Source organism: Rhamphochromis sp. 'chilingali' (genome assembly GCF_963969265.1).
Source record: "Rhamphochromis sp. 'chilingali' genome assembly, chromosome: 22".
NCBI lineage: Eukaryota > Metazoa > Chordata > Actinopteri > Cichliformes > Cichlidae > Rhamphochromis > Rhamphochromis sp. 'chilingali'.
This window is the reverse complement of record NC_137950.1, coordinates 12,201,484-12,216,448: the sequence shown is the minus strand read 5'-3', so window position 1 is coordinate 12,216,448 and position 14,965 is coordinate 12,201,484. Positions and strand designations below refer to the sequence as shown.

General features: G+C 40.3%; 2 protein-coding genes across 3 annotated transcripts; one reads left to right on the top strand and one right to left on the bottom strand.

The window, feature by feature from the left end:
• Positions 1-12,442, top strand: med24 (mediator complex subunit 24). Of its 2 annotated transcripts, none has more exons than XM_080873299.1 (26): positions 1-113; positions 341-471; positions 550-632; positions 759-797; positions 887-960; positions 1,213-1,436; positions 1,787-1,898; positions 2,002-2,152; positions 2,327-2,440; positions 2,717-2,770; positions 2,890-2,972; positions 3,450-3,536; positions 3,763-3,862; positions 4,127-4,269; positions 4,419-4,456; positions 4,567-4,649; positions 5,460-5,638; positions 5,958-6,057; positions 6,549-6,724; positions 6,878-7,142; positions 7,663-7,844; positions 7,933-8,026; positions 8,149-8,248; positions 9,118-9,198; positions 11,233-11,381; positions 12,126-12,442. In XM_080873299.1, exons 2-26 carry the CDS (start codon positions 342-344, stop codon positions 12,240-12,242), a joined length of 2,958 nt encoding a protein of 985 aa, XP_080729425.1. In that variant the 5' UTR covers positions 1-113; position 341; the 3' UTR covers positions 12,243-12,442. The 2 variants fall into 2 exon arrangements, with proteins under 2 accessions (XP_080729425.1, XP_080729424.1); XM_080873298.1 differs by having other exon boundaries at positions 3,751-3,862.
• Positions 12,443-12,555: 113 nt separating this feature from the next.
• Positions 12,556-14,965, bottom strand: csf3a (colony stimulating factor 3 (granulocyte) a). Its single transcript, XM_080873300.1, has 4 exons — positions 14,345-14,965; positions 13,730-13,837; positions 13,488-13,634; positions 12,556-13,394 (listed from the first exon to the last, which is right to left on the bottom strand). Exons 1-4 carry the CDS (start codon positions 14,495-14,497, stop codon positions 13,203-13,205), a joined length of 600 nt encoding a protein of 199 aa, XP_080729426.1. The 5' UTR covers positions 14,498-14,965; the 3' UTR covers positions 12,556-13,202.

The following is a 14,965-nucleotide window of genomic DNA, read 5'->3' as shown; positions in this document are numbered from 1 at the left end:
CAATGAACGGGGACGTCTTTCAAAACAAAAACGTCGCTTCTTGCGTCGTGAAGCTGGGGTCCTATATAAACAAATATATTTTAGCGTAAGCTTCTAAAAACTCAAAGCGTCAGGTAGGTATCAGATTTAGCACCGCTTTAAGACTCGTTTTGGTGTTAATTTGTTGTGAAAACTGTTTGTTTTCTGTATCCGACAGGAGAAGTTTTCTTTAACTATTTCATTAGCAAATAGCATGAGCTAACGTAGCTAGGAAATAGTGTAAAATAAGCTTGAGTGTTACAGCGAAAAAACGAACAGTGACTGAATGGTGGCCATTTTTATTGATCTTTTCCCCCGCCAGGATGAAAATGGTCAATTTGAAGCAAGCCATTCTGCAGGCTTGGAAAGATCGTTGGAGTGACTACCAGTGGGCCATCAACATCAAGAAAAACTTCCCAAAGGGAGTAACATGGGACTATCTCAACCTTGCAGGTTGGTAGTAGTCTGTTTAAGTATACCGGTTCTTGTGTTTTCTAAAGTTGCTCTAACTGTTCCTTGTATATAATTCAGAGGCTTTGATGGAGCAGGCGATGATTGGACCATCCCCTAACCCACTCATCTTGTCTTATCTCAAATATGCCATAAGTTCACAGGTGAGATAAAGCACTTGTATTTATTTATTTTTTTTAAAAAGCAAATGAAAACGTGTGAAACTGAGAAGATTATCTAACCTTGTTGGTTGTTTCGCATGTTGTTATTTGTCTCCTCTCTTGCCATAGATGGTGTCTTATTCCAGTGTGCTTATGGCTATCAGCAAGGTAGTTTTCTGCATGACAATACTCAATGCAAAATTATTTTTACTATAAGAAAATGTGAATGATCTTAATACTTGTCTTTTCTGTGACAGTTTGATGATTTTTCCCGGGAGCTCTGTGTCAAGTCACTGTTAGAAATAATGGACATGTTCTGCCATCGCCTTAGGTATGTTAAGTGTTTCTAATGCATCTGCATGAATCTAATTCACGTCTTTTAAAATTCTGATGGATGCAGAAATGTTTTTTAGAACCAAGGTTTGCAGAAGAGCATCTCTAAATGCACAACACATCAAACAACACGACAAACCATGAAGCCGATGAGATCCAGCCCTGTACTAGCAAGGTGTACCTAATAAAGGGACCAGTGAGTGTGTATCTTGTTTAAAATGTCACTGCTTCTTGTCTCTTATTGATCCAGCTGTCACGGAAAAACAGAGGAATGCATCGGGCTTTGTCGGGCTCTGCTGGCAGTGGTAGTGTGGCTGCTGCAGGGCTGCGCGTGGTACTGTGAGAAGCTCAGAGAACTGGGTCCATCAGCCAGCACAGAGACCAGTCTTGGAGCCTGCCAGGAAAGGCTCCAGAGTCTGATGAACAGCACCAAGAACAGAGCTTTGGTCCACATTGCCAGATTGGAGGACCAAGGTATAGAAGTGTGTGTGGGTATTTGTTTACACACAGGGTTGTGCTCAGTGAAGTCTGGCTGTAATCTGCTGATGTATCAGTACAATAGTGTATAAATTACCCGAGGCTCTATTAACATGCTCTCAAAAGTTTATTGGCAGTTTATTTACCTTTTAATATTAAGTAATTCTAAGGCAAACACCTGCATATGTGTGGAATCTGGCAATTGGCAAAATTATTGGCAGTCAGCCATAGTGATTCAAAAATTTCACTTAAGCTAAAACTGTCATTTTTGGCCAAATCTTGAATGTGTGTTTTTGTGCCGAGCGTGGCATCTAAACACTGTTTCTGCTGCTGCTTTTCCTCCACAGGTTCCTGGAGCAATGTAGAGCAAGCTGTGCTTAATTTGACAGATGGTCTTAGTAGTGTGACTAACTCAAAACTGCATACTAAATTAGAGGAGAGCTTGTCACTAGTAAAAAGGTGAGGCTGACATGTTAATAATGAGCAAATGATCCTAATTTGACAATAGTTTCAAGCGTCCCATCTGACTTCTTTGTGCCGATTTCTTCACTCTCTTCTTCAGTATTCCCCTGATGCTGTCTGAGCAGAGTGACCCTCCAGTTTATGCCTCTTTTCCATCAGTTCATGCCTTCATCATGCTGGAAGGCACTATGAATTTGACAGGAGAGATACAGCCACTGGTGGAGCAGTTAATGATGATCAAAAGAATGCAGGTGAATACTAAGCTGTGGAAAAAAACTGTAAAAATTTAGACTGTCAGATTTTATAAGACAAAGGAATTTCATTACACACAAAAAAGAAAATGTTCAGCTTTTGGCCAAAGTATTACGCAGCCTTTCCTGGTGAGGTTTTGTGTGATGCAAATGGAATCTTTCTATTCCCATCAGAGAATCCCTGCTCCCCTTTTTGTCCTGGAGATATGGAAAGCTTGCTTCACTGGCCTCATTGAGTCACCAGAGGGCACAGAGGAGCTTAAATGGACTGCTTTTACTTTCCTTAAGGTTAGATCCACTTCAACGAGGAAAACTTGGTCTTCTGTTGTCTTTTTGTCTGTCTTTTGCTGCTTTTACTTGTTGTTTATATCATTGCCTGCTTCCTTGACTCTGTTTGTTGTGGATTTTTATTGTAGTTTAGAGAAGGAATAGTGTGCAAAATTTTGTGCGGTGATTTTTAAATCTCCCCTCTGAGCTGTCTGCATGAAACTGATTTGGTAGTAATATTACTGTCTACCCTTCACAGAAATCAGATGAAATTAACTTGTGATTTCTTAATCTCAGATCCCACAAGTTCTACTCCGACTAAAGAAATATCCTCAGAGTGACAGAGGACAGGTAAAGTAAATGCCTGACTGATCTTTGTATTGGAAGTTAACACCTAGATATTGAGCGCTGGGTGTGTAATGTCATAAACTGTCTTTGTCACTTTCAATCGTTGCAAACGTTTTTCCCAGGATTTCATGGAGGATGTGAACATAGCATTTCAGTACTTACTTAAGCTTACGCCACTCCTGGACAAAGCAGATCAGAGATGCAAGTAAGTGTTCGTAAATGTCACTGGAGATGCCCCTGATCTCATAATAAGATTATATAGATAACACAAGCAGCTATAGCTACTAAGCCTGGTTCTGCCGTAGGCTTCTTCCTGTTAAATGGGAGTTTTTCCTTCCCAGTGTCGCCAAGTGCTTGCCCATAGGAGGTCATCTGATTGTTAGGGTTTCTCTGTATTACTGCAGGGGTCTTTACCTTATAATATAAAGCACCGTGAGGTGACTGTTTTTGTGATTTGACATTATATAATTGAGTTGAACTGAAATGGCAGTAATTAAATATCTTTTATATTCAGGTGCTGCCGTCTGTGACATTGTTAAAGCGGCTATTATTAGAATTATTACCCATCTTCCATTTATCATCTTGTATTCTAATAGTATAGCTGTTTATGTTTACCTGTATATACCAAGTTCAACGATGTTCCAATTTTTTAAATTTTTTTCCCTTTTGCTTCTTTACGTAGCTGTGATTGCCTTGGAATGCTCCTGACAGAGTGTAATAAACTCGGGCTGCTGTCGGATTCAAATACAGTTAACCTCACATCAAAGCGGTATGGGTTTCTCTGCTATCAGAAAACATGCGATTATGGATATTTTAGGACAAAGATTACCTATATTTCTTTTTAAAAATTTTAATTATATTGATGAGAAATGAGAATGGAATTTTATCCTCTATATTCATGTCATTTCCCCCAACACCTCCATCCTATCCCCATCCTCTTCCCCGTCCCTTTTTATCCTTCTCCCCCTGCAAATTTGATTCAGGACCGAGGACAGGGAGTTCGCCCCCAGGCTAAAGACTGCAGAAAATGCTAACATCCAGCCTAACCCAGGCCTCATCCTGAGGGCGGAGCCCACTGTTACCAATATTCTCAAGGTAGCACCCCATAACCATGTTTGAATTGTGCATGTTTTTAATTAAATTATATCAAAATGCAGATGTAGTGTTGGCCATTGACAGAAGTGCCAAAGAAGGTTCAGAGAATCATGTATATGATTGTAAAAGTGATCCACAACCAATGAGACCTAATGTCTGAAAATATCAGAATCAATGTGTTTTAAAGGTCACAACATTACAACAGCTTAGTGTTTGTTTGTTTTTTAAAAATACGAGTATAAGTTTTCCATCTTTGTTCATTAGACAGTAGATGCAGACCACTCTAAGTCTCCTGAGGGTCTGCTCGGTGTTCTTGGCCACATGTTGTCTGGGAAGAGCCTAGATCTGCTCCTGGCTGCAGCAGCAGCCACTGGGAAACTCAAATCCTTTGCCCGGAAGTTCATTAAGTGAGTAAATTACGCTTTTGAACTTTTAGTAACAAGAACTTTGTAAGACCGGCAATGTTCAAGTGTTGGGAGATTATGTGCAACGTCATCTTGAACGTGAAGTTTTCGTGTGTTACTGTGTAATGTTTCATCCCCCTGTTTTGTTCCAGGCTTAATGAGTTTCCCAAGCACATCAGCGGGGAAGGATGTAAGTTCAAATACAAGAGTGGCATGTTCCGAATAGGGAATTTCTTCTTTCATTCACACGATCTTTCAGTGGGATACTAACACTGTGGATGTTCTCCTCCTTTCCGTTAGCCAAGTCTGCGTCTGTACGGGCTCTGCTCTTCGACATCTCCTTCCTCATGCTCTGCCACGTGGTGCAGACATATGGATCTGAGGTTAGTTCAGTTTGACAAAGTTCAAGTGCACAAAAACAGCCCAGGAATGGCTTTATTGCAGCTCGCTGGACGGCTTTGGAAAATGTAACAGAAGACTTTCTGTTTTCACAAGTTTTAAAACTTTTACTACTGATAAAGACATTGCCCATCGTCATTCATACTGCACTGTTATAATTAGGTAATAGATGTGTATGAAATGTTTTTTTTCACTGCATACTATAGAAATTACTTTATTTATATATAATTTTACAGTGAATCCACTGTTTAAAAAAACAGTTTTTGTGAATTAACGAAAGCTTTTATACTTACAGGGCAATAATTACACAGAGCTGCCAACAATTCCAGTGTCATTTTACACATCTCTTACAATTTAAGCCCAAAGAGTTTTAAATTTAATTTAATTTTAGAATTTCTTTAATTTACAACTGCAACATTTCTTTATCTTGACAAAATATTTTTTTTAAAAAGAGAATTTTTCCTTTTTCTTTTATTAAGAGATCTCAGGAGTTAAATGTGTAGTTAAACTTCTTTATGCTGACAGAAAGGGGATTTCTCTGGTAGGCTGTATGTGGCCCTGCGATGTAAAAATTAGTTTTATGTCGTTGAAAATTCAAGTCTTAACTATGTTAATTGTGGACAGACTTACTTTGCATCTGTATTAAGCAACAAGGCTTTTTTGCATATTAAAATATTCTATAAAGGTCTTCGCTAGCGTTAAAAAGGGAGAAAAATGTGGTGGTCACCTCAAAATAATAAACAGTAGAGATACTGTCTTTTTGAGCAGATTGTGATCAGCTGACTTTTGTCCAGGTGATCCTATCAGACCCCAGTCCTTCAGGAGAGACGCCCTTCTTCGAAACGTGGCTGCAGACATGTATGCCTGAAGAGGGCAAGACTCTGAACCCAGAAAACCCCTGCTTCAGACCCGAGCCTGGGAAAGTGGAGAGCCTAGTGACCCTGCTGAACAACTCATCAGAGATGAAACTAGTGTGAGTGAAATCTGTAAATGAATCATTTACAGTCAGTGCAGATGTTGCCTGGCATTGCTGCGGTAATTAACTTTAGATCTTTTCTTTAGATGGTGGCATACTCAACCCCGTCATGAAGTTGCTTAACACCCTGAACTTCATTTACATGCCTGAATAACAATTACGATAGACGTAAAAGAGCACAGTTTTTTACTGTACTGTATTTTTGTTTGACATAAATGTTTCTGATTTTAACTTGCACTTATTTAGTGTTTAGAAATGTCTTAAACGTGGCCAGCAATGCTCTGAATGTGGGTTTTTTTTCCTAACCTTGTGACAGGCAGGTGAAATGGCATGAGATCTGCCTTAGCATTCCAGCGGCCATACTGGAAGTCTTGAATGCATGGGAGAATGGTGTGCTTTCTGTAGAGGCGGTCCAGGTTTGTCTAGCTTCACTATTTTTCCTTCCGGTGGGTAATAAAGATTTCTTGTGGTTTCCTAAGTATCTCATGTCTGTGAAGGTTCTCAGTCATCCAGGTGATCGTAGTCAAAGGTGCTAGCAAAGAAAAGAGTCTTAAAGAAGTCCAGATGCTTTTCTTTGCAAGCTCCTTTGACTAAGTATCTCATATGATTTTCAGGTTTCAACCCTTCCCACCCTTGTATTTCGTTGAGTCATGACTTGACATTTTCCACTGAATATGTCGAGACTACTTGAGTAAAAAAAAAAAGCTGTGAAAACGCGCATCATTAGTGACGTCTAATAGGTGTAGCCAACTTGTCGCTTCTTCCCTATTCCTTTCAACTTTGTTTTCTAATGCAAAGTGGGAGGATGCCCATTTTAGTCAGAATTCGACCGTCTCTAACCCTTCCTTCTCTTCATTCTGCTAATCACATCCTTCCTCTTTCCTGGGTGCTGCCATTGCAAGCGTAGAAGATTACTGACAATATCAAGGGCAAAGTGTGCAGCATGGCCATCTGTGCGGTTGCATGGTTGGTAGCCCATGTCCGGATGCTTGGAAGAGATGAGAGGGAGAAGCCCCAGACTATGATCCGGCAGCTTGTAACGCCACTTTATGGGGAGAACACTCTGCAGTTTTACAATGAACGGTACAAACGCATAAAGAGCACATCCACACCAGCACCCACCGACTTTATATTTTACAAATTCTGAGAAATTTCCTTGTTCTGGATTCAGTTTGATTCTCCGTCTCTCATCACCCGAGTTAAAAGTAACATCATTTTCTTCCACAATCTCACCAGCGTGATCATAATGAGCTCCATCATGGAGCACATGTGCGCCGATGTCTTCCAACAGACGGGTGCCACCCTGCGGTCCCCAGTGGAGGGCCAGGAGCCGATCCCCTACCGCAACCTGCTGCCACCCAAAGAACCCATCCATACGGCCCTCAGCAAACAGTTCCAGGCAGTGCTGCGTAAAGGCTGGGTGGACAGCCGAGCTCTGCATCTGTTCGAGAGTCTTCTCAACATGGGAGGTGTCTTCTGGTTCACTAACAATCTGGTCAAGGTACGCGGATAAAAGGTCTGATGGTTTATGCAGTGACCATCGGCAACACTATCGATCTTTAAAGGCGAATGATTTTTATTTATTTATTTTTTAACTTGAAGATTTTCTTTATTGGCTTCCTTGATGTGTTACAATTTTACTTGAGCAACCGTTAGCCAGAAACGTAGTTAAATTTTGAAATTTAAGCAGAAAAAGTGAGAACATCGAGCCAGAGCAAAGACGTTAGTGAAACCAATGTGGTTACATTAGATAAAGAAAAGCTTTGCATGCATTAATTTCCTCATAAAATGTTGACGAATATGTGATGTATTTATGTACTTGTTTTTTACCCAAGCCTGTAGCGGTTTCTTTGCACGTCATTGACCTTAAATAGTGTTCGTAGGAGTCCGTGTTGTCGGTTGTGCAAACATTTGTGCATAAAACACTGTTGACATTATTCCGTTGCACTAATGGTCACTAATCTCATTTTATTCAAATCAATGTCCAGTTTTTGAAAACATGAAACTGTTTCTTAACACAGGAACTGTTAAAGGAGACACGGCAGGAGTGGGCCAATCGAGTGGTAGAGTTACTCTACAGCATCTTCTGCTTGGACACCCAGCAGATCACCCTCACGCTGCTAGGTACCATACTGCCCAATCTACTCACAGACTCCGCCCACTGGCGCAGCCTGGCAGACCCACCTGGAAAGGCACTGGCCAAGTAAGAGAAGCTTAATACCCTAAGGGCAGCAGTCGCTGTGGCGTTTTTGACTTCCGGTTTTGACTTTTGTCTCTGGATGTCCCCTCAGGCTGTCTGTGTGGTGCGCACTCAGCTCTTACTCCTCTCACCACAAAGGTTCTTTCTCAGCTCGCCAGCGCAAAAGGCAGAGAGAAGATATTGAGGTAAAGAAGCTCTTTAAAAATAAAAATTTTAAAACTTGGTAAAATTAGGAGAACGTGTTTTCTGTAAGAGGACGTGTTTGAGTGTAAAAATACTGACATGATTCCTTTATTATTCCCTGCAGGACTACAACAGCCTCTTTCCCTTGGATGACACTCAACCATCTAAACTCATGCGGCTGCTCAGCTCCAATGAGGATGAACCTGTAGCCCTTTCCAGTCCAGGTTAGGCCCCTTTGTGCCTGGATTTGAATACACCGTCAAATGATAAAGCCTGTGGTTTACAGATGTCTGAGCTGGGGATGATAATGGTGTTAATACCAGAGAGTTTCAGAACTGTAACAGCAAGTTACTTCTAGTAAGCACTTAAAATGCTTTGTGAACTGGTCTTCCTCCTCATTAATTATCCTTCAAGTGCATTGGCTGCCAGCAGGTTCTAACTTGAACGCTGCCATCCAGTGCTTCTTGCTTTGAGCGATTGTGCAGTTAGCATACCCCTTTCACCCTGCTATTCACATGACTTAAAGTAATGAGCATTTATATTAACTGCTATGGAAATTTTCCCTTGTTTAGTTTTACACAGAAACCCCCACACAGGATGTCAAACTTCAGTGTTGCATGACTTAGGAAAAAAGTGCTTTGATGTTAAGACTGAAAGTGACACTGGTTTTCTTGCTACGTAAAGTCAATCATTTAGAAACCGTTCATCAACGCCGGATGCCTCACTTTATAGACTTTTTAAAATTTTATTATGAATAAAATACATCTTTTAGCGCAAGGAGAAAGAAACATTTATTTTCCATGTTAAGAAAAAAAATCAGAATTAATTTATTTTGTTTAAAAAAAATCATCTTTTCATTTTTAGTATCATTGAAATGTCTTATTCCAGGAATTATGATTATGATGTAAGATTGCAGTGGAAACCAACCGTCAACGGATCCTTAACTTCCTTTTTCACATCCTCTAGATTTTTAAATGGTTTTTTTTGTTTGTTTTTTGGGGGGGGAGCATAAAATTTCCTCGAATGACTAAATTAGTAGAACGAAAATGAAACTTGTCAACTCATCCATCACATCTTCCTTGTCTTCCTGCAGGAGACCGGTCTATGAGCAGCTCTCTATCTGCCTCACAGCTCCACACTGTCAACATGAGGGACCCCCTCAACCGAGTCCTGGGTGAGAATTTTGCCAGCATCTCTTTTCTCTCATCCCCATTTCTTTCATAGAAATGTCTAAATTACGATGAACAAATTCAAGAAAAATCCTGAATTAACTAATCAGGGAAACGATTTGATGTGAAACTGGAGAGGCTGGTATGTTGCTGTGATTAAAGCCACAAGATCTCCAATTCTGAAGGCCCAATGGGACCTCATCCAGCCCTTGAATATGTTTGCAAGGCCAAACACAGAGCTAAGACACTCATTATTTTCATGTAAAGTGAATTTTAGTGTGATGTTTGTTTGTTTTTTTTTTCAATCAAAGTCACGCTAAAAGAAATGTCTGACATTACTGAGAATTATATTTTGCATGTTTAAAGTTAGCAAGAATGCTATATGTTATATGAATGTGACTTTTTAAAATTTGCATGATTTAAAAAAATATATATATATTAGAAAGAACCTTTTTTTTGCCTCTGCAAAACAACACAATAGATTTTAGACCAAAACGTTGTAATTAAAGTGCAAAAGCTTTAAGCTTTCATTTAAGTTTAACAAAAGTATTACATCAACTGCTTAGGAATTGCAACCATTTTTATTCATAATGCCCATTTTCTGAGGCTTGGAAATAATTGGATATTTACTGAAAAGCAGATTCATGACTAGGTGAGGCCTGTTTCCTCTTTATATCATGACACACTAACAGTTTATAATATCTGTAGTTGATTCCATGCGTTGAACTTGTATTTGTCTTATCACTGGAGCTTTCACAATGAAGTCCAAAGAGATGTAAGCAGAGAAGACTTTCATTAGACTAACGGAAATCAAAATAAAACTTAGAGAGATGGTGAAAAAAAAAAAAAAAAAAAGCATGAAGTGGTCAACTCAGCAAAACCAAACAGTGTTAAAGACCACAGAAGAAAACAAAAGTGCGTGATCACAGAATTATTTCCTTTAAGCATATAACCACATCAAAAACACATTGAGGATGTAGGCGTAGCATTTAAAGGTCTACCATCAAGAGACACCTTCGTCAATGGAAAATTTGTTGATGGTGTGACTGCTGATGGAAGTAGCAGGATGAAGTGTTAAATGCATGGGGCTGTGCTGTCTCTCAGAATCAGCCAAAGTCTGCAAAACTGATTAGTCAGCATTTCACGATGCAAATGGATAATGACCCAAAGCATGCTGAAAAAAACAGCCCAAGAGTTTCTCGAGGCAAAGAAGCGGGATATTCTTCAGCGGCCAAGTCAGTCAACCCAAGTGAGCACTGCAGAGAGACCCACTAATAAGCGGCAATTGAAGGCGCTTGCGGCAATCAGTATAGTTAACTTTATGTTAGTTTGTCCAATTACTTTTGAGCACCTGAAAATGGGGCACCATATATTAAAATGGATGTCATTCCTAAATGTTTAATGCACTACTTGTGTTAAGCTCTTTAAATTCAAAGTGAAAGTCTTCTTTCCAGTCAAGTATTTCAGATTATTTGGCTGAAAATCCACTGTGGTGTTATTAAAAAGGCACAAAAAAGGGTTATCATCCAAACTTTCACGGGCCAAACGATAAACACGACAATGTCTGGGTTTCTGGGGTGGGACCACCTTGGGTCAACCACCTTCCGTGTATGCTCATTTAAATTAAGATCTGGGGTTCTTAGGCTTTTTGTTATTTACTCGAACCTTTGTCGAGCAGTTTCTGCAGTGTGGCAGAGTGCAGTGTGCTGCTTTGGGAAACTGCTGTCATCAGGGAGTGCCATTACAACAAATGAAAGCGCTTGATCAGCAATAACATTTAGAAAGTTGATTGGGTTAATCTGGACGTAGCCTTTTTTGTTAGATCCTCTCCTGATGAACAGATTTGCTTACCTGGATGATTAAACATGCATCAAAACATTTAGATGGGTGGTTCATGCCAAAGAATGCTAACACCCAGCCCAACAGTGCACTGCAGCTACTACTCATCTTGTCAGTGGTGTTGATATTGGGGATGATTTGATTTGGGATATAAAATAATTCAGCAGGATCGTACTTACCATCTGTTCTCTTTCTTTTAGCCAACCTTTTTCTCCTCATTTCCTCCATCCTTGGCTCAAAGATGGCTGGACCTCACACCCAGTTTGTGCAGAGCTTCATGGAGGAGTGTGTTGAGTGTCTGGAGCAGGGAAGCCGTGGGAGCATCCTGCAGTTCATGCCTTTTACAATGGTGAGTTATGAGCTGTGAGGGGAGAAGCCAGACAGGTGGAGATAAAGGAGGGAGAAGGATGACTGCTTCTTTAGATATTATCGGGAAGGGTTCAGGAATCCTGCTTACAAGTGTTCTACTGCCTTTAAAGACTGAGTGTTCTGATAAGATCAAGAGGGAGTCTGAAGGTCATAGCACAGATGCTTCTTGCATTTGCAAGAGATATTAATCACTCCTACAAGCTTCGAAATGTTAGGGTTGCCACATTTTCAAAACATGTGCAGAGTTTGAAATGGAATAAAATGCCAAGAACAAACCAGAATTGATAACAGAAAGGAGAAAAAAAGAGTAATGGACAAAAAATGGTAAATGGCCTGTATTTGTATAGCGCTTTACTAGTCCCTAAGGACCCCAAAGCGCTTTACACATTCAGTCATCCACCCATTCACACACTGGTGATGGCAAGCTACATTGTAGCCACAGCCATCCTGGGGCGCACTGACAGGCAAGACAGAGGCAACTTAGCTGATTTAGTGGAACATCTTTTTCTAGTTCTGAGAAAAAGTATTTCTTAATTCTTTTCTTTTGTTCTAGTTACATTTTACAATAAGTGTCCCATGAAAACCAGATCAAGGGTCAGGTACACACCCACTCAAAAAAGAATGACAATTAGCCTTGAGCAACACAATAAAATTCTTACTGTTTCTTGGGAAATACCGCCTCTCAGAATAACAGTTACTTTTCTTTTTTCTTCTGCACATTTAGGTTTACGAGTTGGTGAAGCTGCCCGCTCTGGCCAAACCTAAAGTTGTGCTTGCAATCACTGACCTGACTCTGCCGCTGGGGAGACGTGTAGCTGCCAAAGCCATCTCTGCTCTGTGAGGCTCGGGTTTAAATTTACCTCCGAAATAAATCGAGGCATCGACGGATTTATCTTCTGTTGGTGGGCAACAAAAGCCCAGCGGAGGGCTGAAAACAGTTTGCAAGAGCTCTGGACTCACATTGTTTTGATATTCTTTTATATTTTTTTTTTCACACTTGTAAATAATTTTGGAATAAATAAAGAAATCAGACAGAAAATCTTTTTTGCTTGCCTGTGTTTATTGGTTGCATTTGTTTTGTGAGTTTTTGTGACACATCATGGTGAAATGGCACCTCTGTGTTTTTTGAGTTTCAGTAACATGATGTGTGGCCGCTGTCGTTGTTGTCCCTTGAGTCAGAATGATCACATGCTAGCCAGCCCAACACATGACACCATACACAAGGCACTGTGGGTCATCTCTTGTCACAGTCATACACCGCTTGCAACACTTCTTAAAGGACATCCGTCTGGTTCAGTAGCGGAAATAATGACAGCAAAGTCCTTATTTCACCCTTTGTTGCACTTCTCTATTAGAGTAGTAACTTCACTGGAAGTTCAGGTTTCATTTTATTGTTTTGTATAATTATGCATGTTTTTTCACAAAGAGGTACAAATGTTTTTCAGAAAATGTTTTTTTTTATTAAAAAAAGAAAATACAGACATTATTATTATAATTTAAATAAAAATAATACAAAAATATACAATTTTACTCATGTTCTGCTGTTGGTATCGATTAACGTGCCACCAACACCTTAAATCAACTGTCAAATACCTTAATGTACTGCTTTACAGAGCATTAGTCAATTGTGTTAACATTTCCTTAGTTTTAACCTGTGAAAATAAATAGTCCAGTCCAGTTCTGTTAATAAATATATAAATATGAAATGCAAATACAAAAATAAATAATGCTTTCACAGATCAATAAATACCATAACGTACATTTTGGACATGAGCCAAAAGCAAAGTGTGACACTTTTTGGTCAGGACTCTGTCTCCACCTCTGTGCTGCGGTCCAGAGTCCTGAGGAAGCGGACCAGGTCCTGAATGTAAGACTGGAGGTCCACCAGAGTCAGGTGTGCTGCCACCTGAAATTCATAATCTGCTGGTAGATTTAAGGGCGCGGAGGGTTTGGTGGGGTGTGGTGAACCTTGTGGATGGACAATTTTTAACATCTAAAAAAGCAAAACAAAATGATTTTAAGCATTAAGAAGATGCAACATGCAAAAACAATTTGTCAGACTGGCTGCAATTTAGAAAAATTCTACCTCTTTGATCTGAATGGCGAGGTCTCGTACATCAGCCATTAGCTCGGTGACTCTATCTTTGTTTGCCAGCCTGGGGTAGTTTTTGAGGGAGCTCAGCAAGGCCCGGTACGTCTGCAGACCCTCATAGAGCTGTCTCAAACCGTCCTCCTTATGGAAGAGAGAGAGAGAAAAACAAACTGGTCATCGTGTCTGCTTTTAGACTCTCAAAGCATGATGACAGTTCACTCTCAAAGAATGCTTACCAAAGTGACGTTTTCTGACAGGGCTTTGATATGAGGAGCAGAGGGGATGCCAAGCCTGGACCTCATGATCGCAAACTGCGCATTATCTGTGGAGTTCAGCTGCAGAGTCTACGATAAAAGAAATAACATCAAATGGTTAAGGATGTATAGCAGCGAGGAATTCCAAAGCAAACACCAGTTGGAGGGTGGGGGGCAGTGAAGGCAACAGCAGATCGTTAAATTAATGCACTAAAATGTCACATCCTAAAAACTAGACCAGAAATATTTGTCCTGTGTTCTTACAAGATGCTGAGTCATTAAGAGACTTTTATTTGTGGTTTCAGAAATACTCAAGTAAAATCCAGCTGTGTAAAAACAACGAAAAACATGCCAGATGTTGATAACTCAGTTGCCTGTCATCTAAAAACAAAAAAACATTGACAGACATGTGCTGTTTCTTTTCCAGAGACTGTTCATATCAGTCATTACAGCTACATAAACGCATTTCAGATACAAACGCCGCTGACTGACAGGCTCGACCGCGCAGGCTCCTTACGCTGACAGCACATTATCAAACACAAGTCATGACGCAGAAGCTTTAAAGAAATCAGGAAAAACTGCATTAGTGTGTCTCACCTCCGTCTTAATGCAGGATTTGTGTGTTTCGGGGATCGAGAGAAGGATCTTCTCTGTCAACTGCTTGCAGTTCTGTACAATCTTTTGAAATTCCGGACCTTCAACAAGTGCGCTTCTTTCCGGCAGAGGTGCGCTGAGGGCGAACGTGGCCATGTAGCAAGAAATAGCGAAAACTGCAAAAAGGAGAAGCAAACAAAACAAAAATTAAAAAACAAACAAACAAGGCATCAGCGGCGTAACATAGAAACAACCCCGACATTCATCCAGTATGCTGTGTGGAGGCAGAGAACAAAAGGCAGAACAAAGCCTCCTCTCAACCGGTCCTCTCTGCTGCAGATTTGGGCATGTCCCCCCTTGGGGCTAAATATGTGCAGCAGTTGAGAACAGCCCGTGTAATGTGAAGCTTGAGCCAAAAGTAACTGCAGTAGATCAGCATGGTGGAAAAGAAAGCCCGAGCAGATGTTTTAAAAAGCACCAGATGTTAACACAGAATAAAAGCCCTATTAATGAATCAAAACATCTGGTGCTTCTAAAACAAACCTGCCTTTCTATCAGTCAGAGATGTCTGCTTGTCCAAAGGCTGATCCTTTGAATTTTTCTTGTAGCTTCCTCTACAGACTC